The sequence below is a fragment of the Aegilops tauschii genome, chromosome 3 (genome assembly GCF_002575655.3).
Source record: "Aegilops tauschii subsp. strangulata cultivar AL8/78 chromosome 3, Aet v6.0, whole genome shotgun sequence".
Taxonomy (NCBI): Eukaryota; Viridiplantae; Streptophyta; class Magnoliopsida; order Poales; family Poaceae; genus Aegilops; species Aegilops tauschii.
The window spans coordinates 621952045-621979630 of NC_053037.3; the positions used below are offsets into that span (position 1 = coordinate 621952045).

Below are 27586 nucleotides of genomic sequence, written 5' to 3' on the forward strand. Positions count from 1 at the left end.
AAGGAAGTAGGTCGGTGGAGCCACGAGGGGCCCATGAGGGTGGAGGCGCGCCTACCCCCCTGGGCGCGCCTCCCTACCTCTTGGCCGCCTCGTTGCTTCCTTGACGTCCACTCCAAGTCTTCTGGATTGCGTTTGTTCCAAAAACGATCCTCGCGAAGGTTTCATTCCGTTTGGATTCCGTTTGATATTCCTTTTCTGCGGAACACTAAAATAGGCAAAAAAATCAGTAATTTGCACTGGGCCTTCGGTTAATAGTTTAGTCCCAAAAATAATATAAAAGTGCATAATAAAGCCCATTAAACACCCAAAACAGATAATATATTAGCATGGAACAATCAAAAATTATAGATACGTTGGAGACGTATCAACGTCCATATAATCACCAACATTAATCTACAATCTAACATGAATCAAATTTAATTACTTGCACACTGCTTGAGCGCGAGGCGGACGAGGGATCGGTGGCCTCGGCTAAGGAGGAGTTGGCTGCCGGCAGCGGTGTCCGCCACCCGCTGCTGGGGGAGGCCATTGCGTTCGTTGAGCACAAAAGAGGGAGGCCACTATGGATGAGGGTGCCGGCGGATGAGGACCCGACAAACGAAAACGACTGCGGCGAGGGGGCCGTGATGGAGAATGGGGACCCCATGGACGAGGGGAAGCCTCGGCGAGGAGGCGGGCGGGCGGGCCGCGACGGAGGACAGGGACCCCCTGGCGGATGAGGGCTGCCACGGCGAGGGGGGCGGGCCGCAGCGAGGGGGCGGGTGTGGTGGAGGATGGAGGCGGCGGCGGGGGATGGGAAGCTGCGGTGGAGGACATAGGCGTCGGAGGATGGGCGCGGGGCACGACGGAGGAGGACAGACCTTCTGTACCACGTAGTTTGCAAACTGGTCTTTCATCATCACCTTCAAAGTTCAATACAAAAAAACACGTCAACAAAGCAACGAAGGAGCTTGAATCATGAACTACAAACTGGTCATCAAAGATACCACGGAACTTTATGTTGCACAACAATAACCAAGCATATATGTCTACAAATTGAAGGGCAACAGACCTCAAGATGTTCACTTTCCTCCGTGGATCCAAGCATTTCACCAATTAAGATTTGGCGCTCCACAGGATTCCCAAAGGATAAACACTTCATAATGACGTTCGAGGCAAACTTTTGCTGGCTCATTTGTACAATCTGCCCAATCAACTTCTCAATGATAGCACATCGCTCATGGGGTTTGCCGTGTTCCATAACATGCTGTGAAATAAGCTCGGTTATTGAAGAATGAAGATGGGAGAGAACAGTGGTAAGAACAAAACACGTTTTGTAGAAAAAATGCATCCATAAAATAGGGAAAGTGTAGGCATCAAAATCGTCCATTTCAATATTCAGGCTTATTGTGTCACTTGTGCAACTGTCAAAACTACTTACTTGAGCTTGATTGTATTTTAATCTAGACTAAAAAGAAGTGATCCCAGAACAATAGGAGAAATGCATACCAGTTACAGCATGTATAACATTCACCTTATTTCCAGATATTAATGCATAAAATATTGACTCGAGTGAGTAAAGGTAAAGGGGAAAGGAAAATCATACTCACTTTGCTGAGTACTGATGAAAAAACAGTCGAGTAAGGAGAAAACTAATATTATTTTTCCACGCAGGAATTTCATCCCAGCTGAAACCATTGATATTGAGATTACTTGTAATCATTTTAAGATGATAATATGGTCCTATTCCAGTTACCAAGAACCTTACATGTAATTGTCAAATATTTGGATCAGTTCCATTTAGCCCTATGGCTTGTGTTTTGCACGAAATAGATAATACCAGGTTTCCATTAATCAATCGCATCAAGTCCATAATTCATGAGATGTGGATTGTTTCGGAGACAGGTACCCACCAAAAGGTGATAATCCATAGAACAACGACCATCAATAAGAAAATAGCAAAAACAGTACTACCTCTGTAAAAAAATGCAGATGTTTTAGTGACCTAAAACGTCTTATATTTGTTTACAGAGGGAGTATCTTCCAAATATGTTTATGGCACTAACCTGGACAACATAGTTACCATACTGGTCTGTAGCAAGCAAGCAAACAGACTGGAGGACCTCATCCATCATTATTTGATGGGTTTTCGGATCGTCACAGTGCTCCAGCACCCTCTGCACACAGTGAAAATGGTTAGTGAAACTGTGAAATAACGTGAGTGTATTGCAATATACCACTACAAAGTACAAACATACCTGTATAACCCGACATCCATATGGATGAGTCGATAGCACCACAACTTGACCATAGAAGGTTGAAACAATGAACTCGATGACATTCTGTGGGATGCATTCAATGCATTTCTGTATAACGTGGTTACCATTTTGATCACGTACACAGCGCATCACATGCCCATCAAGCTCAGCAACCATTTTAGTCTGCTGATCTAAATCAACAACTTCTATGGCCTGCACAAATATCGCCCATCACATAAGTTAAAGAACATATTCTCTGCATATTTATGTCCTTCATGTTTTATATGAACATGTAATGGGTTTCCTTTTGTGCATGCAAAGTGGGTAGAATCAAACATGCCTGCAACCATCCAATATGCATTAGATAATCAGAAATGCATGCATATAATTAAACATAAGCTACTTTTTTTCTAAGAGTTCTGTTGACATAATCAGACAATTTCCTGCCAAACATAAGATAGCTTGTAACTGTATTCTAGGTGATGTCACATATTCCATACTCAAGCAATCAATTTGTCATATGTTTGAATATCATGGTGCAGTTTTGTCAAGAAGAGTTCCAGCTGGACATATTAATAGAAAGTACAGCAGTTCAGAGGAGAATGTTGCTTTCGAGATGACAATTATTAATTTATTTTACTACAGGGATATTTTCTAGTCTTGACCACTCAAAAAAATAGCGCGCTATAGCATTCTGAGAATTGTCTCGCTAAATAAATTGATGTATAAAATCTCGCTAATAGCATGCTATAGCGCGTAGCACACTAATAGCGTGTTTTAAGGCCGACGCTATTTTGCTATAGCCGCTATTTTTATCCTTGGTACTCAAGCACCGATAATAAACAGGTTCCAATTTTCCATACCTTCTGTATAACTCGGCAACCGTACATTTGAAGGCTGAGTGCCAAGACTCGCCCGATTAGCTGATCAGCCAACTCCTTTATCTGAGCCGTGCTCCCATGCTCAAAAAACTGGTTCAAAAATTTATGGTCAGGCCAGGATGTTTATAGCACTGCGACAAATAATTGCTATGAATAATTCAATACCTTCTGAACAACATAATTTCCAAAAACATCAGTCATCAATGTGAGAGCTTGAGGCATGATTTCAGTGAAAACCATGTCTTTTTCTTCAACGCTGGCAGTTTCAAGCTTTTGCTGTATGAACCGACTCCCGTATTGATCAGCACTGGATAAAGTTCAATAGACAAGTTAGACCAATAACCTAAATCTGTGAGACAAGAGATCATTGCGCATGATTCCTCGACAAAATATGAAAGGTGGATGGCCAATAATATAGGTAACTCTATGAAATTACCGATCTTGGATTTGCAGTTTAGTAGGTTACCATATATAAGAACTCAGTGAGTACAAAATTTACCTGAACTCAACAACATGGCCAGCAATTTCACAGAGCTCATATGATCGGCTTTTGTTGCTCTTGAATTCTTCCAGAAGTGATGGAACCAAATTGGCATTCACCTTACCACCAAAATCTGAATTCCAGGAGCCATAGGAACCACCAAAGTTTCTCATACTGGACTGAAAGCGCATGCTGCGATCCACATGCCTAAGTGGACTACCAGGTCCACCTGGCGAAGTGGGGAAAACAGGATTTGTCAAAGAGTTCCCAGCATAACCAAGACCAGACCCAAGATTCCCATAGTAGTCATACTGCTTCTGTGACTGAAGCAATGGACCAAGATAATCATTCTGATGACCAAATAGATCCATGTAAGAACTTCCCAGGTTACCCCTCTCCATCAATGGGTCCTCACAGTTGGCTGCAAAAGCAGCAATTTCTGCTGCCCGAAGAAATTGAGCATAGAGTGGATCAACAGGCAACTGATGACCAGATGTCGCAGTTGGACTTCCAATTCCACTGTAGTTTGCAAGGTTAGCTAGATTATGTCGGGAAGATAAACTCCCACCGGGTGACCGGGAACCAATCCTTGGGGAAGAAAAGCCGGATCCCAGGGATGAGTTGTCAAATGATGTGAATCCACCAGCATTGATCTGATTCCTCATAATAGAAGAATTCATAGAAGCTCCAGAATATTCTTGAGGTCCCTTGACATGACCTTGTTCAGAATGTTTCATGTAGGAGTGCTGTCCATTACCATGTTTGTGGTCCATGTATTGTTCATAGAGAAATTTACGGACACTATCTACATCCTGATGGAGCTTGGATTGGTCAGCATGTCCATTGACTAGCCTTGATGACGACAGGTTCATACCAGATAAAGCAGACACCAGATCATCAGATCCACCAATACTGGGAGAGTTGCGGTTGAAAGAAGATGAACCACCATTGTTCTGGTTATTGGTAGCACCAAGTTTCACACCAATCGGGGGAAGGCAAGGACTAGGAACTCTCCTCACGAGCTCAGGGTCAGGAGATGCACTTCTTGAAAGTGATGACCCTATAATTGATGCATATGTATGTGTCGACTCATTATTCGGATTGCCTGGCAGGTGAGGTGCTTTGCTATCATATTGTAGGCCACCAATAGCTCCAGACTCATGATGAAGACCATAACGATTTCTAGAAGAACCCGACAAGTCCGTACTATTGCGGGTTGCACCCTGCCTGTTTGTATCGTGTTGATACGAGTCATCCTGCAAAACAAGTTACCTTGAGAAAATGACAACTGAAGGAAAGACGGATTGAGCTCTACATAAAGATTATGACACCCACATGCTTGCATCAGAAACCTGACCTAAATGTTCAATTTAAGATAATAGTATTGTGTAAATGCAATGCCATATGCTCATGACCAAGCAAGTATTACAATGACCTTCATATCAAATCCATTCTATATGTATAAATCCAGTGGTAAGGCATTTATCATACCGCATTATTCTAGTGCACCAGAACATTGAGTAGCTAGTCACAGAATTATACTTTCAGATACATCACTCATGGGTAACAATGGAAAGCTTTCCCAGTAGGAAAAAATCACCAAATAGTCAAATATATTGGCAGAAAACTTTTGTATCATATTGGTAGAAAAGTGTGATGTACGCCATTATTGATATGTTACGTGTAGAGATTGATGACCGCTTTAGTGAAAGCAGCACAACCTTGCTTCTTGGGATGGCTTCTTTGGATCCTTCTGATTTGTTTGCTAATTTTGACAAAGAAAAAGTGTTAGCAATGGCTCGTTTGTATCCAGATGATTTTGGGAGTGAAAGCAAGATTGAAGATCTTAGTGTCCAACTTGATAACTTCCTTGAAAATGTTCGTGATGATTCAAGAATCTCCAATTTAAAAGGGGTTAGTGATCTTTGCAGAAAACTGGTCGAGACAAAGAAGTACAATACCTTTCCTCTAGTATTCCTTTTGGTAAAGCTAGCATTGATCTTGCCGGTGGCGACAACAACAGTTGAGAGATCATTTTCCGTAATGAAATATATCAAGTCTGATTTGCGCAATAGAATAGGCGATGATTTCTTGTACCATTGTCTCATAACTTATGTTGAAACCGATGTATTTCAGTCTATTAGTACTGATGCTATTATGCATACATATCAATGTATGCATCGTCGCAAAGTACTACTGCCATAGATATGTTGGTTTGTAATAAAGGTACGATGTTTTTATTCCTGTTTATGATCTATTTTTTTATTAGTGAAGCTTGACATCACATGGTTTTGATCCTGGCACCGCCACTGGATGTATCAACTTCCTCTTTTTCTTTAGCTGGGCGCGACATTGCATTGCTATTAATTAACACACGTTCCAAAGCGGCTTGAGAATCAATAGGAGTCTGTTCTTCCTCATTCGCAGGTGATTGCTGATGTGTGGTATTTGCAACATTTGAGTTGGACTGCCACTTCTTCACAAATTTATCCATTTATCAAACCAATGACCTGACAAAATAAATCTATTGCTAAGAAAAGGGAAATATGCAATTCTTATTCTTTATAAAAATAATCTCCTACATGCTAAATCTTAATATTGCTAGTGAGAGAAAATCTGGAAAATAATGAACTGTATTGCTGTTTTTGCACATAAAACAAACAAGTAGAAGTAGAAAAGTGGAGGGCCTTGCCTTGTGTAGTTGTGTTGGATCAGATACAGAGTGCAGACTAGTGCAGTAGTATTGATCGATTGATTCAGAGTTTCAGACGGACAATTCGTGTGCAGCCGCAGGTGCGCCGCTCGCGGCTCGCCTGACGGCCTAACGTGGTCGTTACTCACGTCTCACGTTCAGAGTCCAGCCAAAGATCACCGGCGCCGGGAGTCCGGGACAGCAAGTCTGAAGGCGATGCGCTACGGCGGCCGCCACGGTCATTGGAGAGGCATGCGTGAAGGAGCCAACGAGATCACGTAATTTGGGGATCAAGATCAACTAGTGCGATCAGTTAAGGGATTTTGGATTTCTTCTTGCGATATGGCCCAGTAGTGGCCCAACTAATTGTTACACAAGAAGAAAAATAAGAGAATAAATGGGCCTGTGTAGTTAAATATTCCTGGTTGCCTGGTTCAACGACGTGGTATGCAGACGTGGGGGTCGATGTCGTACGAGAAACCTGTGTAGTCAAGCGACTACACAGTTATAGCGTGGCTTCGCCACTGCTGATGCTGAGACATTTGGCCACTTGTGCAGCCAAGAGAAGAGCGAAAGCTTCAGCCTGCAGAGGTGTATACTTGTAATGGCGGTGGAAGTTTGAGTCTGCACGCTGACTTCCTTCTGATCCTGCGGCAAAGAATGTAGATACCAACTCCAGTGGCTGTTGTTCCCTGCAATAAGCCTGGATTTTTTTTTGCACTTAAAAGCTGCATCAGTATATACTTTCGGTCCTGTGATAAGAAGATCAGATTTAAGCGTTTGTCCCTGCAAGAGAAGTTGATTAGTATGGGTTAAGATACAACTGGAGTTTTGAGACTGATGGTGTGAAGAATTATTAAGCAGATCGCATAAATCAGCAGATAGAGAAGTATTGATTATATTAACTTGGTGAGGGGCAACTTTCTCTCTATCAAAAAGATAATCATTCCCCGCTTTCCAAAGACATCACATAAAATTTAGAATGTTGACAACAGAATAATACTTTGAATATTGCGATAGTTCTGAACTAAAGCATCTGTTCTAATGAACCAAGGATGAGAAAACCAAGCAGCTCTAGCAAAGTCACAAAGAAAAAACAGGTGAATCTCATCCTCTTGCTGACCACATCTGCAACAACATTGAGAAATATGTATGGAAAAGCGCCCGACCCTCAAACCTGTGGGAAGAGCTTTCCGAAGGAGTCTCGAAGCTAAAGTTTGAACTCTGGTGATCATCAACTTTTGCTTCAAATTAACTTGAGAAGATTTTTCACCTACAAAGAAACTTGAGAAGGAGTATTTATTGGATTGGCATGAATATCCACTAGTAGAAAAAGAGGCTTCCATACGCCCCCATTAGTCCCTAAAATAATCGAACCGTGACCAAAGGGGTCTTTAGTCGCGGTTCGGGAGGAGACCCGCGACCAACTATCTGGGCCCAGCGCGCTCGGTCGACAGCTGGCGGACGGGAGGGGCTTTAGTCCCGGTTGGCTGGCCAACCGGGACTAAAGGTCCTCAGGCTGGCCCGAAGGCCTTTAGTCGCGGTTGGACAGGCCAACCGGGACTAAAGGCCCATCCCTATATATAGGACTCAGTTCACTTCACTTCACTCAGCTCACTTCACAATATTCAGAAGGGGGGTGGTGGGTTTGCTTTTGGTTCCTCCTATGCACACAAGGTGTTCGATGAAATGCCCGAGAGCATGAAACAAACATGATATGAAGTGTCCGAGCCACACTTGAGCTTTCTCATTTATTTTCCCTCCGCGATCGCGGTTAGCAACTTGAACCTTTCATGTGTCATTGATAAAATATGCATGTGTGTAGTTCATTGTTTAATTTGTATTATTTCTAGCTAGTTAGTTTAACAAATGCATGATGGTTAATTATATACTTTATATAATAATAGTGCAGATGAATCGGCAATGGATGTACGGTCCCCGACTCTCCGGCGAGTTCACTACGGGTTTGAAAGATTTCCTCGTAGTGGCAAATGCGAACAAGCAGCGAGGTTTTATTATCTGTCCATGTGCTGTCTGTAAGAATCAGAAGGGTTACTCCTCCTCAAGAGACGTTCACATGCACCTGCTTCGGCACGGTTTCATGCGAAGCTATAGTTGTTGGACCAAGCATGGAGAAAGAGGGGTTAGAATGGAAGAAGATGAAGAAGGGGATGATATCGATGACAACTATCATGATCATTTCGGTGATACTTTCATGGAGGATGACGCTGAAGGTGGGGAAGGGTTAGGTGAAGGTGAAGAAGAGGCACATGATGAGCCCGCTGATGATCTTGGTCGGACCATTACTGATGCACAGAGACGCTGCGAAACTGACAAGGAGAGGGAGAATTTGGATCGCATGTTAGAGGATCACAAAAAGTCGTTGTACCCAGGATGCGATAATAGTCTGAAAAAGCTGGGCTGCACACTGGATTTGCTAAAATGGAAGGCACAGGAAGGTGTAGCTGACTCATCATTTGAAAATTTGCTGAAAATGTTAAAGAATATGTTTCCGAAGAATAACGAGTTGCCCGCCAGTACGTACGAAGCAAAGAAGGTTGTCTGCCCTCTAGGTTTAGAGGTTCTGAAGATACATGCATGCATTAACGACTGCATCCTCTACCGCGGTGAATACGAGAATTTGAATGAATGCCCTGTATACACTGCATTGAGTTATAAGATCAGAGGCGATGACCCTGGTGACGATGTTGAGGGCGAGAAACCCAGGAAGAGGGTTCCCGCCAAGGTGATGTGGTATGCTCCTATAATACCACGGTTGAAACGTCTGTTCAGGAACAAAAAGCATGCCAAGTCGTTGCGATGGCACAAAGAGGACCGTAAGTCCGACGGGGAGTTGAGACACACCGCTGATGGAACGCAATGGAGAAAGATCGACAGAGTGTTCAAAGATTTTGCAGCTGACGCAAGGAACATAAGATTTGGTCTAAGTACTGATGGCATGAATCCTTTTGGCGAGCAGAGCTCCAGCCATAGCACCTGGCCCGTGACTCTATGCATCTACAACCTTCCTCCTTGGTTGTGCATGAAGCGGAAGTTCATTATGATGCCAGTGCTCATCCAAGGTCCAAAGCAACCCGGGAACGACATCGATGTGTACCTAAGGCCATTAGTTGATGAACTTTTACAGTTGTGGGGCAGACCTGGTGTACGTGTCTGGGATGAGCACAAAGGAGAGGAATTTGACCTACGAGCGTTGCTTTTTGTAACCATCAACGATTGGCCTGCTCTCAGTAACCTTTCGGGACAGACAAATAAGGGATACAATGCATGCATGCACTGCTTACATGAGACTGAAAGTGTACGTTTGGGTAATTGTAAGAAGAACGTGTACCTGGGTCATCGTCGATTTCTTCCCCGAAATCTAACGTAAGAAAGAAAGGCAAGCATTTCAACGGCAAGGCAGATCACCGGCCGAAGCCTGCGGAACGTACTGGTGCTGAGATATTTGATATGGTCAAGGATTTGAAAGTCATCTTTGGAAAGGGTCCTGGCGGACAATCAGTTCCGCGGGGAGTTGACGGGCACGCACCCATGTGGAAGAAGAAATCTATATTTTGGGAGCTAGAATATTGGAAAGTCCTAGATGTCCGCTCTGCAATCGACGTGATGCATGTTACGAAGAATATTTGCGTGAACCTGCAAAGCTTCTTGGGCGTGTATGGGAAGACGAATGATACAAAGGAAGCACGGCAGGACCAGCAACTTTTGAAAGACCCAGATGACCGGCATCCGGAATGGTTTCAAGGTCGTGCCAGCTACGCTCTTACCAAAGAAGAGAAGGTCATTTTTTTGAATGCCTGAGCAGTATGAAGGTCCCGTCTGGCTTCTCGTCGAATATAAAGGGAATAATAAACATGGCGGACAAAAAGTTCCAAAACCTGAAGTCTCACGACTGCCACGTGATTATGACGCAATTGCTTCTGATTGCTTTGAGGGGGCTCCTACCGGAAAATGTTCGAGTAGCCATTGTGAAGCTATGTGCATTCCTCAATGCAATCTCTCATAAGGTAATCAATCCAGAAGATCTACCACGGTTACAGAATGATGTGGTCCAATGCCTTGTCAGTTTCGAGTTGGTGTTCCCACCATCCTTCTTCGATATTATGACGCACCTCCTGCTCCACCTAGTCGAAGAGATTTCCATTCTCGGTCCTGTATTTCTACACAATATGTTCCCCTTTGAGAGGTTCATGGGAGTATTAAAGAAATATGTTCGTAACCGTGCTAGGCCAGAAGGAAGCATCGTCAAGGGCTATGGAAATGAGGAGGTAATTGAGTTATGTATTGACTATGTTCCTGACCTTAAGCCGATTGGTATTCCTCAATCGCGGCACGAGGGGAGACTAAGTGGAAAAGGCACGATCGGAAGGAAATCAATGATATGTATGGACGGTCATTATATGACTGAAGCACACCACACAGTTCTGCAAAATTCCAGCTTGGTGGCTCCGTACTTCGAGCAACACAAGAATATTTTACGCTCGGACAACCCGGGGAAGCCTGAATCCTGGATTAGAAAGGCCCACATGGAGACTTTCGGCAGTTGGTTGCGAAAACATTTAATGAATGACAATGATGTTGGAGATCAGCTGTACATGTTGGCCAAGAAACCATCTTCGACTATAACGATTTTCCAAGGGTACGAGATAAATGGGAATACATTTTACACCATCGCCCAAGATAAAAAGAGCACCAACCAAAACAGTGGTGTCCGCTTTGATGCAGCAACCGAGAATGGGCAAAAGGTCACATATTATGGTTACATAGAGGAGATATGGGAACTTGACTATGGACCCTCCTTTAAGGTCCCTTTGTTCCGGTGCAAATGGTTCAAGCTAACAGGAGGTGGGGTAAAGGTGGACGAGCAATACGGAATGACAATGGTGGATTTCAACAATCTTGGTTACCTTGACGAACCATTCGTCCTTGCCAAAGATGTCGCTCAGGTTTTTTATTTGAAGGACATGAGTAGCAAACCGAGGAAACGGAAAGATAAGAAAACGATCAGTACATCATGCGATGATCCAAAGCGCCACATTGTTCTTTCAGGGAAAAGAAACATCGTGGGAGTGGAGGACAAGACAGACATGTCAGAAGATTATAATATGTTTGGTGAAATTCCGCCCTTCAAAGTGAACACTGACCCAAGCATTAAGTTAAATGATGAGGATGCTCCATGGATACGGCACAATCGTAAGCAAGCAGGGACACAAGGGAAGAATTGATGTGTAATAATTTATTGTACCAAACTTTGTTGAATGGATCATGTGAATTAAAACGTACGATGGCGAATCCGGATGATTTGTATTTGGTCGATGAACTAAATGATGTATCAAACCTTTTGTCAAACCTTCAAGGGATCGATGAACTGAATTTTTTGATATATTATTTGTATTTTTAAGATTTTAAAATGAATTAGTTTTATTTTTCTGATTTTTTGATATATATAATTGTATTTTTAAGATTTTAAAATGAATTAGTTTTATTTTTCTTATTTTTTTGATATATAATTGTATTTTTAAGATTTTAAAATGAATTAGTTTTATTTTTCTGATTTTTTTGATATATTATTTGTATTTTTAAGATTTTAAAATGAATAAGTTTTATTTTTCTGATTTTTTTGATATATTATTTGTATTTTTAAGATTTTAAAATGAATTAGTTTTATTTTTCTGATTTTTTTGATATATTATTTGTATTTTAAAATTTTAAAATGAATTAGTTTTATTTTTCTGATTTTTTTGATATATTATTTGTATTTTTAAGATTTTAAAATGAATTAGTTTTATTTTATATGAAAAAGGACCTTTAGTCGCGGTTCGTGACACGAACCGCGACTAAAGGCTCTTTCCGCGCGGGAACGAAAGCGGCGCGAATGAACCTTTAGTCCCGGTTGGGGAAACCAACCGCGACTAAAGGGTACCTGTAGTCGCGGTTGGTGTCCCCAACCGGGACTAAAGGGTACCTTTAGTCGCGGTTGGTGTCCCCAACCGGGACTAATGCTCTGTCTATATATACAGCACTTAGTAAATTTTCCCCCACCTCCCATTCTCCTCTCGACGCCGACGCCCTGCCCCGATGCCGATCGACGCCGACGCCGATCGACGCCGACGCCCTGCCCCGACGCGGACGCCCTGCCCCCAGTGAGCTCCGACGCCCTGCACTGCCGCCGCCGCCCCTGCCCTGCCCTGCGCGCCGCCGCCACCGCTGCCCCTGCCCCTACGCGCCGCCGCCGCCGCCGCCCTTGCCCTGCACTGCCGCCGCCGCCCCTGCCCTGCCCTGCGCGCCGCCGCCACCGCTGCCCCTGCCCCTGCCGCCGCCGCCGCCGCCACCCGCCGCCGCCTGCCTGCCGTCCTCCGCCTCCCGCCGACGCCGCCGCCTGCCGCCGCCTGCCGTCCTCCTCAAACAAAGAAAAGGAAGAAGAAATGGAAAAAGAAAAGGAAGAAGAAAAGGAAAAACAAAATAAGAAAAGGAAAAAGAAAATAAGAAAAGGAAAAAGAAAAGTAAGAAGAAAAGGAAAAACAAAATAAGAAAAGGAAAAAGAAAAGGAATAAGAAAAGGAAAAAGAAAGGAAAGAAGAAAAGGAAAAAGAAAATAAGAAAAGGAAAAAGAAAAGGAAAAAGAAAAGGAAGAAGAAAAGGAAAAAGAAAATAAGAAAAGGAAAAAGAAAAGGAAGAAGAAAAGGGAAAAGAAAAGGAAGAAGAAAAGGAAAAAAAATAAGAAAAGGAAAAAGAAAAGGAATAAGAAAAGGAAAAAAGAAAAGGAAGAAGAAAAGGAAAAAGAAAATAAGAAAAGGAAAAAGAAAAGGAAGAAGAAAAGGAAAAAAGAAAAGGAAGAAGAAAAGGAAAAAGAAAATGAGAAAAGGAAAAAGAAAAGGAAAAAGAAAAGGAAGAAGAAAAGGAAAAAGAAAAGGAAGAAGAAAAGGCAAAACAAAATAAGAAAAGGAAAAAGAAAAGGAAGAAGAAAAGGAAAAAGAAAAGGAAGAAGAAAAGGAAGAAGAAAAGGAAAAAGAAAAGGAAGAAGAAAAGGAAGAAGAAAAGGAAAAAGAAAAGGAAAAACAAAATACTTGGCAGTGCTCAAACAAAAACTTCTATGCAATTTAGTGCTCAATAATCTTATTTTTTAATTCCTCCTCCTCTATGTCCCCTTAATCTTATTTTTTAATTCCTTTATACTTAATTAATTTTTACTACATGCAGGAGTGACATATGGCGGACGATAGAGCCGAGCCGCTTAGGGATCCGGAGGCTGAACGTTATTTAATGGGCATCATAAACAACGAGATTCCTTATGTGCCGGGCTCAGAATATGAGCAAGAAGAGGATGTAGTCTCTTCTTTTCTAAACCTTGACGGTGGAACAGACATTGTCGATGATCAAGAAGGTGAAGGAACGGACATTGTCGACGGAGGTCAACCGTCAACAAACGACGATCTCGAATTGCAAGTAGCAACCACCTCCGGCGAGGTATATATATACATTGAGCCTCTCGTGATACAAACTTACTGAAATGTGAATACATATGTATTAACGCGCGCGACTCTCTTTCTTTTTTTAGCCCTCGGCTGGATCGAGTACGACAAAGCGTGGCAAATCCAAGGCGATGAAAACAGGAGAAACAGATGCCATTGATTTTGTCAGTGAAACCGGCAAGCCCCTACAGCACACCTCAAAGTTTATCAACCAATGCGGAGTCGTTGTTAGAGACAACGTCCCGATCACCGTCCAGGAATGGAAGGAGCCAAAGAAGGCACGTCTTGGTTTCAGTTTTGTCGACAAGAGAACGAAAAAGGATTGCTGGAGAAAGCTTATGGAACATTTCATTCTACCTCCGGAATACAACAAAGTCGATGAATTCGGTAACGAGGTTCCGGGTGGACGTGAGAGGAGGAGGCTAGTTAAAGAGTTCGCTCTTCAGAAGATGGGCGAAGCATTCCGGAACTTCAAGAAAAATTTAACCCGTGACTATGTCAACAAGGGCAAGACTCCGGATTTCAATGGACAACATGAGAAACTGAAAGATGATTGGCCAGAATTTGTGAGGCAAAAGAAATTGGAGCATTTCAAGGAAATATCGAAAAAAATAAGGATAATGCGAGTAAGAAAAAGTTCCATCATATTATGGGGCCAGGAGGATACTGCCTTTCGTAGCCTAAGTGGCAGAAGATGGAGGAGGACCTGAGGGTGCGAGGAATCCCTCTAGGTACAGAGGGATGGGACCCAAGGGCCAAAAGTTGGTGGTACGGGCATGGGGGATCGCTAGACCCGGAGACAGGGGTGTGTGTTCACCGGAAGAAAAAGTTTGCTCCCACCGAAGCCCTTATTGACGCAATGACCCAAGCTCAAGAGGGCTTGATCAAGTTCAACAGAGAGAAAGACGCACTGACAACAGCCCTCGGGAATGATGAACACGGAGGACGTGTACGAGGCAAAGGAAGAATTCCGTGGAAAGTAGGGTTTTCCCAGGACAATGACCCGTACTGGTACAGAAGCCGTAAGAGAAAGACGGACCGGGATGCAGACCTTTTGGCGAAGTTTGCATCGGAACTCCATGAGTTGAAGCAGACCGTGCATGAACTAGTAAAAGAAAAATCGGCTGCAGGGCCGCATGAAGATCATGAAGCGGATCGCGGAAGCCAGCAGCGGAGAAGCAGCGTGGCTTCCACGGATGCCCCGCCTGGTGCTAATGCACCGATGATCGAGATTCGTGCACCGGAGCCTCACTACCCCGTGGATGATGTAAAGGAGATGAAAGAATGTGATCTGCATTATCCCGTGGGGAACGTTTCCACGAAGGTAGCTACCGGCAGTGCTTTACCCTGTACACCTGGAGCACTCCACCACAACAACCCCATTGCATATGGCTATGCTCGTGTCACGGTGGAAGACATAGTCCAAGAGTTTGAGGACCCGGAGATTGACAAAGCTACACCCGAAGGGGAGAGAAGACTTGGAGATGTCAAGCGCCAGATCATTCTATGGAAAAAGAAGTACATAGTGTTTCCAGGCGAGGCGCCAAGGCTAACAAGTCCACCCCCCTCCGATGGTGGTGGTGGTGGTGGCGGTGGTGGCGGTCGTGGTGGTTCACCTACACCTCCTTCACGCCATTCGACGCCGTCCCCCGATCCACAACCTCCGGCGGGTAAGCAGCCGCCGCCCCCCAATCCACCTCCGGCGGGTACGACGCCCCCCAATCCACCTCCGGCGAAGAAGCAGAAGCAGGCGGACAGCAAGGAAACCCGCTCCTGGACTATTAACCCGGACCCTTATGTACCTAAGACCACAAGGGTACCGGAGCCATCACTGAAGCCTCTCCTCCCAAGGCCTTGGGAACTTAGTGAAGCTGAAACCAAATTGGCCGCGTCTGCTCATTATGAGAAATGGAAGGCGGATACGAAGGCGATAAAAGAGCCTGAGCCCAAGCAAGTATTCACTGAGAAGCAAAAGAAGTGGGCTAAGGATTTTTTGACGACACCGTCCCAAGCCGAGCTGAATATGCCTGACGACTATGGACATGAACTTCGTAGGCAAGCAAAAATATTGAAGGAGGAGAAAGAAGAAAGTAAAAAAGCGGGAAACAAGTTGCCAGCTCGGGATCTGCTTCCACAAATGCGAAATCTGCTACGTTGGTACAAGCAATTCATAACATGGGCCGACAAAGAATATGTTTATGCGGATGTTACAGAGGAGCATCACACCAAATGGTACTCTGTACAAGTTCATATGAGTGAATTGTTCCAGCTGTTCAATCTGCGCGACCTCGACAAATCTATGCTGAGTTGCTACGTTCAGTAAGTGATTTATTTCTACCTCATCTCGTTCTTCATTGCCTGCACTATATATATATATATATATATTGTCCTAACTATATTGTTGCGTACGCTATTATGCAGATTGAAGATTTGGGAATGCAAAATAAGAAACATCCATGATGTTGGGTTCATTGACCCACATATCGTTAATGGACATGTGTTACAAAATCACCCCGAAGACGTGGAGAAAGACTTGTACAAGTTTCTTAGAAAGCATCAACTCAAAAGTCATATTCTATTTCCTTACCATTTTGGGTGAGTGTTTCTCTCTTGTGCCCATTCTCTTTTGTTTACTCCATGCATGGTATGTCTAATCGATGAGTTATGCATGACTGTGCATGTAACGTGTCCGCAGGTTCCACTGGATTCTGCTAAATATTGAACTTCACACCTCCAGAGATCTAATCATGGACTCTATGGATTCGGATCCAAAGCGTTGGGACGACATGAGAAAAATGCTGCAAAAGTAATTATTTTCGATCATTTGAGCTCTATATCGATCGGTCTCTTTCGTTCATTTCCTAATATCAAGTAACTAATAACTCCCTTGTTCATTTAATTTTCTTTGCCCTGTAGGGTTTGGAGACGGTTCTCAGAAGAAATTGTCGGTGAATTCAAACATGAGCTAGATTTTAGAAGGTTATTTAATGTGGATAAGCAGCCACCGGGGACCAATCTATGTGGATACTATGTTTGTGAGAACATCCGGAGACACACCTCTGAGCGGAAGGCATCGGATAGCGTGCGGAAGGCGACGGATAACTTGCGGAGGAGGCTTAGTCCAAAAGCTCGCTTCCGACCAATTCAGGATGAATTAGCAGGATTTTTCATGAGGGAAGTCATCAATCCTAAAGGAGAACACTATACCGAGGACGAAGAAATTTATATGCATACCCGAGATTGAAAGTTGTTCGAAGTTGTATATGGTCATCCATCCTAATTGTGTATGGAAACTTGTTCGAAGTTGTATATGGTCACCCGAGATTGAATATATATTATATATTCCTCTTGAATTCTTCTTGTTTGAAATTTCATATGCATGTATATAGTAGCGTAGAATATGTGTACTGAAACTTCATCAAAATTAAAATAAACCACAAAATAAAATATAAAAGAAATAAAACACTACAAATTAAAAAGAAACCAGGTTTAGGGGGGCTAAAACCCTAAACCTGCGGAGGAGGCCTTTAGTCCCGGTTAGCCACGAGAACCGGGACTAAAGGTCCTCCGCCCCGACGGACTCCTGGCGCCCACGTGGACGGGCCTTTAGTCGCGGTTTGTAAGAGGCGCGACTAAAGGGGGGGAGCCTTTAGTCGCGCATATTTAGTCCCGGTTGCACAGCCGGGATTAATGGCCTTTGCGAACCGGGACTAAAGGCATATTTTCTACTAGTGATCCTGCAAACACAATTTATAAGTAGATTTGGAAGAACAAGTACCATTAGGAGTTGGATCCCAACATAATATATCCGGGCAATCTTGGTGAATAATGTCAGTTTGAATGATAACAGAGGCTAGAGGCTGTTGAAAGAAAAAGTTAATGAGGTTATTGTTCCAGACTTTCTGACCCGACATCCAAGGATCCTTAACAAGAGAAGGATATATGTATCCTGGAGGCTGACTAATAAGATTGTCATGAATAGAAGCCCAAAGAGAATACCAAGGGGGTACTCCAAAGAGATATATTCCCATGCGCGAGTTGGTAGAAAGAGTGAGCTTTGAGTTTAGGCAACATTTTTAAAATGGAGGACCAGAAAGCAGATTTTGGAGTAGGAATTAGCAGTCCAAATAGAGGCATCATGGAAGTATTTAGATTTGAGAACAAGATGAAGGTGGGAGCTACTAGTAGAAAAAGGGGCTTTCGTTCGGGCCTGGCCAGCCCATTAGTCCTAGTTCTTATACGAACCGGGACCAACGGGGGCATTCGTCCCGGTTCGTGAGCCCAGGTGGCCGGCCGGGGCCTCGCGGGCTTTGGTCCCGGTTCGTCTGGACCCATTTGTCCTGGTTCTAGGAACGAACCGGGACCAATGGGCCTCGCTCCTGGCCCATAACCATTGGTCCCGGTTCCAGCCACGAACCGGGACAAATGATTTGCCTATATATAGCCCATCGCCAGCGAGCAGAGCACTCCACACTGCTCTGTTTTTTGCTGGCCGGCGAGGGGAGGGCATTTGGGTGCTCTAGCTCACCTCCTATGCACATGAGGTGTTCGATGAAATGTCCGAGCCACACTAGTTAATATTTCTTCTCTCGAAACTCAACCTCCGAGCTCCATTTTCCCCGAGATTTTTCTAGGTTTAGCGGTCCGTCACGTCCCGTCCCCGTCTTCACCGCCGTCGATCGCCCGTGCCGATCTTGTCGCCGGCACCACCGTGGTGAGCCTCTTGTTCTTATCTTCTTTCTGAAAGAAAAAAAATTCTTACTTGAGATAGATACTTGTGTAATTTTCTTACTTTTATTATTCCTTGTTATTATATAGTGCCATGGTTCTGGTATCCGCCCCCGTCGGCCCTCATCCTGTCTATGATTCAGATGTGGTATATATTATCTTTTTATAACTATTTGGTTCATTTATTGTTTATGACAATTATGCCGACCAACGTGACATAGATTTTATTTATGTAGGAGGTGGTTGAACCGGAAATTCCAACCGACCCTATTGTCGAGAGGTTAAATTTAGTCGAAGAAGAAAACAATTACTTGAAGGAAAAAATAAAAAAAATGAGGAGGAGAAGATGATATTGGAGTTGCATGTTGCGGATGTCGTCGATGATCACAAGATCAAGATGGATGCAATGCGGTTGAAGATTAGAAAATATGCCATTCATACCGAGGCTTGGTACCATTATGCCGTTGGATCAATTGTTACCTTAGTTGTGATTATGATCGCATTTGTTGTTGCATTGAAATGTTTTACATAGTTTCAATGTATGGTTTAACTAGATGCTCTGGAGAGCTATATGTTGTTCAATTTGAACTATGTATGTACTTTGGTTTTAATGTGATGATGAACTACTATTAATTTGGTGACTTATCTATCCATGTTCATTTGTAGTGCTTTTCAATTTCAGGGTCTTATAGCTGAAAAAAATCAGTAAATGCATGAAAAATAACCAATGAAGTCATAAAGGGTTGAAAATTGATGATGTGGCTTTGAATGGTGCATTTTGAACACATAAAAAGTATGGAGTTCAAATAAGTTCAAAAAAATGAAATCCCTTTGTAACAGACGAGTTTCAGTATGAAACCCTGATACTTCGAAAGAGATTGTCCGTTTTGTACACGAAGTGCATCTAGTTTTTCCCGTAACCCTCTCTACTTTCTTGCACATGCTATGTGGATGAAATAATGATACCATGCCAACTTTTAACCTTTTCAGAGTTCATTTGTAGTGCTTTTCAATTTCAGGGTCTTATAGCTCAAAAAAATTAGTAAATGCATGAAAAATAACAAATGAAGTCAGAAAGGGTTGAAAATTGATGATGTGGCTTTGAATGGTGCATTTTGAACACAGAAAAATTATGGAGTTCAAATAAGTTCAAAAAAATGAAATCCCTTTTGTAACAGACGAGTTTCCGTATGAAACCCTGATACTTCGAAAGAGATTGTCTGTTTTGTAAACGAAGTGCATCCAGTTTTTGCCGTAAGACTCTCTACTTTCTTGCACATGCTTTGTGTGTGAAATGATGATACCATGCCAACTTTTAACCGTTTCAGAGTTCATTTGAAGTGCTTTTCAATTTCAGGGTCTTATAGCTGAAAAAAATTAGTAAATGCATCAAAAATAACAAATGAAGTCAGAAAGGGTTGAAAATTGATGATGTGGCTTTGAATGGTGCATTTTGAACATAGAAAAACTATGGAGTTCAAATAAGTTCAAAAAAATGAAATCCTTTTGTAACAGACGAGTTTCCGTATGAAACCCTGATACTTCGAAATAGATTGTCCGTTTCGTACACGAAGTGCAGCCAGTTTTTGCCGTAAGCCTCTCTACTTTCTTGCACATGCTATGTGGGTGAAATGATGATACCATGCGAACTTTTAACCTTCTCAGATTTCATTTGAAATGCTTTTCAATTCAGGGTCTTATAGCTGAAAAAAATCAGTAAATGCATGAAAAATAACAAATGAAGTCAGAAAGGGTTGAAAATTGATGATGTGGCTTTGAATGGTGCATTTTGAACATAGAAAAACTACGGAGTTCAAATAAGTTCAAAAAAATGAAATCCTTTTGTAACAGACGAGTTTCCGTATGAAACCCTGATACTTCGAAAGAGATTGTCCGTTTTGTACACGAAGTGCATCCAGTTTTTGCCGACACTCTCTACTTTCTTGCACATGCTATGTGGGTGAAATGATGATACCATGCCAACTTTTAACCTTTTCAGACTTCATTTGAAATGCTTTTCAATTTCAGGGTCTTATAGCTCAAAATAATCAGTAAATGCATGAAAATTTAATAGCAAAAAGAATTATCATAAAATAAAATAAATAAGTAATTTGAAACAAAATAATATAAACTTTAATAAAATATATAAGTAGAAACAAAATAAAATAAAATAAAATAAACTTTAATAACATAAATAAAATTTATGAAACTAAAATTATCAAAGTATTTTCTGTTCAAGACATTATAAGCAACTTCTAAAATTTATGAAACTAAAATTATATAAAATTGATGCAACTAAAATTATCAAATTATTTTCTGTTCAAAATCATTAAAAGCAAAAAGAATTTTCATAAAGAACTTTGTTTGTTAGAAACTTTAATACCAAATATATAAGTAGAAACAAAAAAAAATAAGTATTTTCTTGTAAGTAGAAACAAAACAAAAAAATAAAGCAAAAAAGAAAACAAAAAAACTGGGAAAAAATAAAAAAATTGCCACCTACTAGGCCACCACGGCCTGAATACGACTAGAAACCCATCCCTGGGCCAGGATTCAGGCCCGCATAAGGCCTAGTAGGCCCATCAGGCATAGCAGTCACAATTAGGCCCATAAGCCTGCAATGGAGAGGAGCTCGAGAGGGGTGCGGCAGTGGGGCTTATAAACCACTGCGCGCCCCTCTCAACTAGCGAGGTGGGCAACATTCCTTTGCAGATTTTGGAACATATCTTGGACTTTCTGCAGGCTCATTATGATGAGATTGATATCCGACAATGTTATGGTTTAAAAGAGTTACCGTCCTCGGAAGTCATTTACGAGATTTTGGGTCGTTGCTCGCGTTGTTTTGCGCTGGATCACACGGTCTCTGCTTGCAATGCCCAGCTCTGTGGGTCGTGTCAAAATTATGAGAGGGCGTGTTGTTGTGCCCTGCAGCCCATGGGCCGGATGCCTCAGAGATGCACCATATGTAATAGTCCGGCCCACCCCCGGACGGACTGCCCTGGCCTGCTCTCCTGCCCTCAATGCAATCTTCTGGGTCATATCCCAAAACGATGCCATTCCAAAAATGCTACCCGTTTATTTTGGCGTCAAAAGAAGCTGGAACGGCAAGAGATTGAAACCACAGATTCCCATCCGCAGCCCAATGCCCCATCACGTCGACGCAAATCTCACCTACCTATCAGTAAAAAGATTTGGCGTCCCAAGTGGACGGTGACTGACGGTGGACCCATTCCTTCCACTGCTATTGACCTGACGATTACACTCCATACCCAGCACCAGTTCCCTATTCTGCCACCCCAGACGACCAACGAACGCACAGACATTACTCTGCTTTGCCCACCTCCGTCCTTGACTACGCAGACCGCCGAGCACTCCGCCACCATGGCCAACTTCCCAGTCCAGCCGTTCCAGTTTGTGCCGATGGGTGCACAGATCAAGCGCGGACCGGACCATCGCATGGCGTGCAATATGATTGTGGTGGATGATCCACCGCTCAGCCATGAAAGGTATGCTCTGGTTACCGTCACGCCTCCGATTCCTGATCATCAGAAGCAGCTAGTTCTGAATGAGATAGTTTGCATCATGACTGAGGATTTCCACCTTGAAGTACCAGATTCATTTGTTTATCCGATTGGGGTGGGAATGGTTGCTTTTGCGGACGTAGCTCTCAGAGATCAGTTCATCCTAGAAAGTCCGCATCAGTTAGATCCTGTTGACGATGACATGACTTTCACCTTTCTGCCTCACGATGAAGGAGAAAATATGCGGCAGTGTCCTTTTCAGTATGTTGCTTGTGTTCTGTTCCTAGCCTTTCCAATGGACTATCAGACTGATCACTACATCAACAAAGCTGTCTCCTGCTTCGGCAAGCTAGATATTTGGCATAGGCCGGGACAGAATAAGGAATGTGTTTTGGTTCAAGTAATCATCAGCAACATCGCCCAGGTGCCGCACAGCCTTGTGGTTAAGCGTATTGGCACTCTGCCTGGCATGGGACGATCCTGGTCGGTACCTGTGTATGTCCTCAATGGCAGAGACACAATTCCCGGCCTTGTTGGCAATGAGGATAATGCCCCTCCAATGAATGCTTCCCCACATCCGTTTCAACTGCCTTATCTGACTGCTGCCCAACAATGGGCCTTTCATCATCAACAGCAGCTGCAGCAACAGATTGATGCCGCTTGGGCACAGCAGAATCCACCACAACAGGAGTTACAACAGGATGGCTGGGGTGTTTGGCCGGTTGCACCACCGCCATACAGAGGTTTTAGCTTCCGTACTTTGTTCCAATACACAGGTCCATCCCTCATGGATGGTGTTGAGTAGGAGAGCAGCCTCACTGATGACCCACAAGATGAGTGGTCTGTGTATTCGGACATCGAAGAGGCTGCTGACGCTCTGATCCATGGTAGACCAACCTCTGGTATTCAGTTTGTGCGAGCTACGGGCGGTTCACACACGGTTGAGGTTCAGACAATTGAAGGCATGGATTTTCTGGAGTTTCTCTGGCTAATCTCTTTTGGTAGATTCACTCGATGCCTTACTACATCGGACGCACCTGCCCAAAGTCAGGTTAGTGGCACTCTACCACTGAACCCTCTGGCATTCTTCCAAGCAATCTCTGAAGTTGGTCTATCAGCATGATCCTCTCGTCGGCCTCACTATTCCTATTTCCATATCAGAGGATATCTGGGTGGGCATTGCAACTTAACTTCCTCTGGTGGGTTCTGAATTTGGCTACAGCAGCTCCCACTGTACAAATGTGTTCTCCATCTCTGAAGTTGAGGAGGAGGATACTGAACTTCCCACTGTCAGGACTGGGGATGCTTGTTTTCAGAACCAGATTTTGAGAGAGTCAGCTCCAATTGACACGGTTGGACTGAGGCGCAGTACTCGATCAACGAGGTATGATGGTTTCAAAGTGACCCAAATCACTGATGCGAGGAAGGTGCAATCCAAGGTTAAGCCTAGGGAGGCGCCCTCGATCGCTTGCTCTTCTAAGGCGACTGCTCCTTGCAGCAAGCTAATACTGAACCCTGTGGCTGACGACTCTGAAGAACTGCCGCCTCCTACTCCTATCCACCAGCTCCAGTATGTGGGCAATGTTATGTGTGGCGTACCATCTGATGACCTCACCGCTCAGAAGCTCTTGGCTGCTGACCAAGGGGAGGAGCCTGAGAAGCACTAAGCCGTATGCCGCCCAATAAACAGTGGAATATCCGGTGCTGGAACGTGCACGGGATCAACTCCGAGAAGAAACATCTGGCAATCCGTAATGCTATTGATACTAGTGGTTGCTCCGTCGTTTGTTTGCAAGAAACTAAACGCACTTCTTTTGATGCTTCGTTTGTTAAACTATTCTGCCCTAAAAAATTCGATATGTTTGCTTTTGTACCCTCTGTCGGGGCCTCGGGGGGCTTAATCACGTTGTGGATGAGCTCGGTCTTCACCGCTGTTCCTGTATTTTCTGAATCTTTTGCTCTTGGCGTGAGACTTACTTCTACGCAGTCCGCTGATTCCTGGACGCACGTCAATGTGTATGGTCCTTGTACTAAACCGAATAGGATGTTGTTTACTTCTTGGTTATTTGATATTGACATTCCTCGTGGTGATGATTGGCTCCTCATCGGGGACTTTAATTTCATCGAAGCACCAGACAATCGTAACAGGGGAGGAGGGGACGCTAATGATATGCTACTATTTAATGAACTCATCAGACGGCAATCATTAGTAGAGCTTCCAATCAAAGGGCGTTTGTACACCTGGAGTAATATGCAAAACAATCCATTGCTTGAGCAATTGGATTGGCATTTCACATCCGTCGACTGGGCTGTCAAATACCCCAACATAGTAGTTCTGCCACTGGGTAAACCCACGTCTGACCACGCCCCTTGCTATGTTAGCATTCAGTCCCAAATTCCAAAAACCAAGATCTTTCGTTTTGAGGACTTTTGGATCGGACAGCCAGGATTCTTTGAGACTGTTGAATGATCTTGGAACAAAAGATGCTATGCCCCCAATGCTGCCGCAATTTTGTGTAAGAAATTTAAAACCCTGCGTTATGATCTGAAGCAATGGAGTAGGAAAATATCCAAGCTGTCGAGCCTGATTGATAACTGTAACAAAGCACTGCTTGAGATCGATGGGTTAGAGGAAAGAAGAAGGCTATCTGTTCCTGAAGCCAACTTTAGGAGGATTCTGAAACGACATCTGCTCCACCTCCTAGACTGCAAAAAGCTCTACTGGAAAAAACGATGTACCATCTGGTACTTCAAGTTCGATGATGGCAACACAAAGTTCTTCCACAGAGTGGCCACTGAGAGATTCAGACGGAACAACATCGCCTCGCTGCGCTTGCCTGATGACTCGGTCATCCATGATCATGTGGGGAAGGAGGCTGTACTCTTCCAAACGTACAAAGAAAGACTGGGCCACTCCAGCCAGACTGACATACGTTTTGATCTGAAAAGAATCATCAAAAAAGTGAAGGGACTCCAGGCTTTAATAGTTCCTTTCACTCATGCGGAAATCGACCAGGTTGTCAGGGAGCTGCCTTCTGACCGTGCCCCAGGACCCGATGGTTTTAGTGGTGGTTTCATAAAATCCTGCTGGCATATAATCAAGGAGGATTTCTATCGGCTCTGTTCCGATTTCCATGCAGGTAATCTTAACCTTGAGAGTTTGAACACTGGCTTTATCACTCTCATCCCGAAAACGCAATCTCCTGAGACAGCCAACGACTATCATTCGATAACACTCTTGAATTGTTGTCTCAAGATATTGACCAAGCTGCTAGCGAATCGTCTGCAACGTGTGATCCTCAAAATCATACATCGTAATCAATATGGCTTTCTGCGGGGCCGATCTATACAGGATTGTGTAGCGTGGGCATTCGAGTTCATACATCAATGCCAATCCTCTGGGCGAGAGATAGCTGTCCTGAAGCTTGACTTCGCTAAGGCGTTCGACACCATTGAGCACGCGCCCATGTTAGAAATTATGAAGTGTATGGGGTTTGACGATCGTTGGCTCGGTTGGATTAAATGCCTATTTTCCACGGCCAAATCATCGATCCTTCTCAATGGGACCCCGGGGAGGCAGTTTTTCTGCCTGCGAGGGGTGCGACAAGGTGATCCTTTGTCCCCGCTCATCTTTGTCTTAGCGACGGATCTCCTGCAAGCTGCCATTAATGATGCTTATCAGGCCGGAACACTTCAACTCCCCATCCCAGTACCTGACAACGACTATCCGGTGATCCAATACGCCGATGATATGATACTCATGATGCCGGCGGACATCTCCCAAGCAGAAACGATCAAGGGTATCCTCCAGGACTATGCGGCATCGGTGGGGTTGCGCATTAATTTTCAAAAGTCCACACTGATCACTACAAATGCTACGGCAGAAACGACCTCGAGGATTGCTCAAGTGTTTGGATGCACGATAGGTTCCATGCCATTCACATATCTCGGGCTGCCTATGGGCACTACACGGCCAACCGTCACTGATCTCATGCCCCTTGTTACGTCGGTGGAACGTAAGCTCTCCTCGGCTGCCAACCTGCTGGACCTCAGCTCAAAGCTCACATTGGTGAATTCAGTGATAACTTCTCTTACGATATATGCCATGTGCTCTATCAAAATCCCACCTAAAGTTCTTGATCATCTTGACAAACTTCGGAGATACTGTCTATGGGCTAAAAGCTTGGACGATGGTACAAAAGCCGTCTCACTGGCTGCATGGGACCTAGTTTGCCGCCCGAAGAACAAGGGAGGTCTGGGAGTGATTGACCTCAAGATCCAAAATCAAGGCTTGCTCCTGAAAATGTTACACAAATTCTATAATCAGTTGGACGTGCCTTGGGTCAAGTTGATCTGGTCGCCTACTACGCGGGATCGATACCGCATGCGAATGACCTTTGTGGCTCCTTCTGGTGGCGCGACATCATGCAGTTAACGTCGATCTATCGTGGGATCACTACGGTGGAGGTGGGTGATGGTGCTACAGTCCTTTTTTGGAAAGATATGTGGCGTAGTAATATCCTTTCGGACAGCCACCCCAGGATTTGCTCATTTTCCAAAAATGAGGACGTGTCTGTTTATGATCTGCTAACTGCGTCTACCCTTGGCCAAAACTTCAATCTCCCTCTTTCCATCCAAGCCAGGGGCGAACTTCAGGATCTTCAAACCAGCTTGGCCGATGTGGAGTTGACAGATGCCAGGGATATCTGGAGATGTGTTTGGGGCTCCGAGGGCTTCCAGTCCAGTAAATACTACGCCCACTGCTTTCGTGATGAAGTTGCGGACAAAGCCTTCGAGTGGATATGGAAATCAAAGTGCACCAATAAATGGAAGGTTTTCTCGTGGTTGTTATTGGCAGACAGGCTGAACACACGTAATCTCCTGAAAAGGAAGGGTATGAAGCTCCGGGATGATGACTACACGTGTTTGCTATGCTCCACCCAGCTAGAGGAAACGGTTGAGCACCTCTTCTTCGAGTGTGAGTTCAGTAAAATGTGCTGGGGGGAGTTGGAGATCACGTGGCAAGCGCATGGCAACAGGTTGCAAAAAATGCATGCGGTCAGGAGCGTCTGGTCCCGGCCTATGTTCATGGAAACTTTCATCGTGGCGGCCTAGAGCATCTGGAAAGAGCGTAATAATAAAAACTTCAGAGGGATTGTCCCTACAAGGAGGGGGTGGAAGATGAGATTCCAAGATGATTTTGGAATGATGAAGTATCGTGTGAAAGAGGCCCTTTGGCTGTTTATTGAGCACGTAGTCAGTTCGATCTGACAACGTCTGTGTAGTGTTTAGTTTTGTTGGCAACACTTGTACCTTTATTATACCCTTGATGTATAGGAATTCCTCTCTCTCTCCAGACATGTAACCTCTCCCCCTTGTAACTTCTGGTGTGATGAATTAATACAAAGTCAGTGAGGGTGTGCCCTCACTGTCCAATTTTCCTAAAAAAAAACTAGCGAGGTGGGACTAAACTTTCGACGCGGGCGCAGCAGCACAGGGCCTTTAGTCCCGGTTGGTGGCACCAACCGGGACTAAAGGTGGTGCATTGGTGCAC

The 27586-nt window shown here is 44.0% G+C and overlaps 1 protein-coding gene across 1 annotated transcript in view; it reads right to left on the reverse strand.

The window, feature by feature from the left end:
• Positions 1 to 1714: 1714 nt before the first annotated feature.
• Positions 1715 to 27586, reverse strand: part of LOC109750815 (pumilio homolog 1) — a 54003-nt gene continuing 28131 nt past the window's right edge. The window contains exons 2-6 of the mRNA XM_073511391.1: positions 3618 to 4855; positions 3284 to 3425; positions 3101 to 3208; positions 2238 to 2450; positions 1715 to 2156 (exon numbers count right to left, since the gene is read on the reverse strand). Coding sequence (XP_073367492.1) covers positions 1995 to 2156; positions 2238 to 2450; positions 3101 to 3208; positions 3284 to 3425; positions 3618 to 4855 — 1863 coding nt within the window. The 3' untranslated portion in view covers positions 1715 to 1994. The remainder of the gene's footprint in view (positions 2157 to 2237; positions 2451 to 3100; positions 3209 to 3283; positions 3426 to 3617; positions 4856 to 27586) is intronic.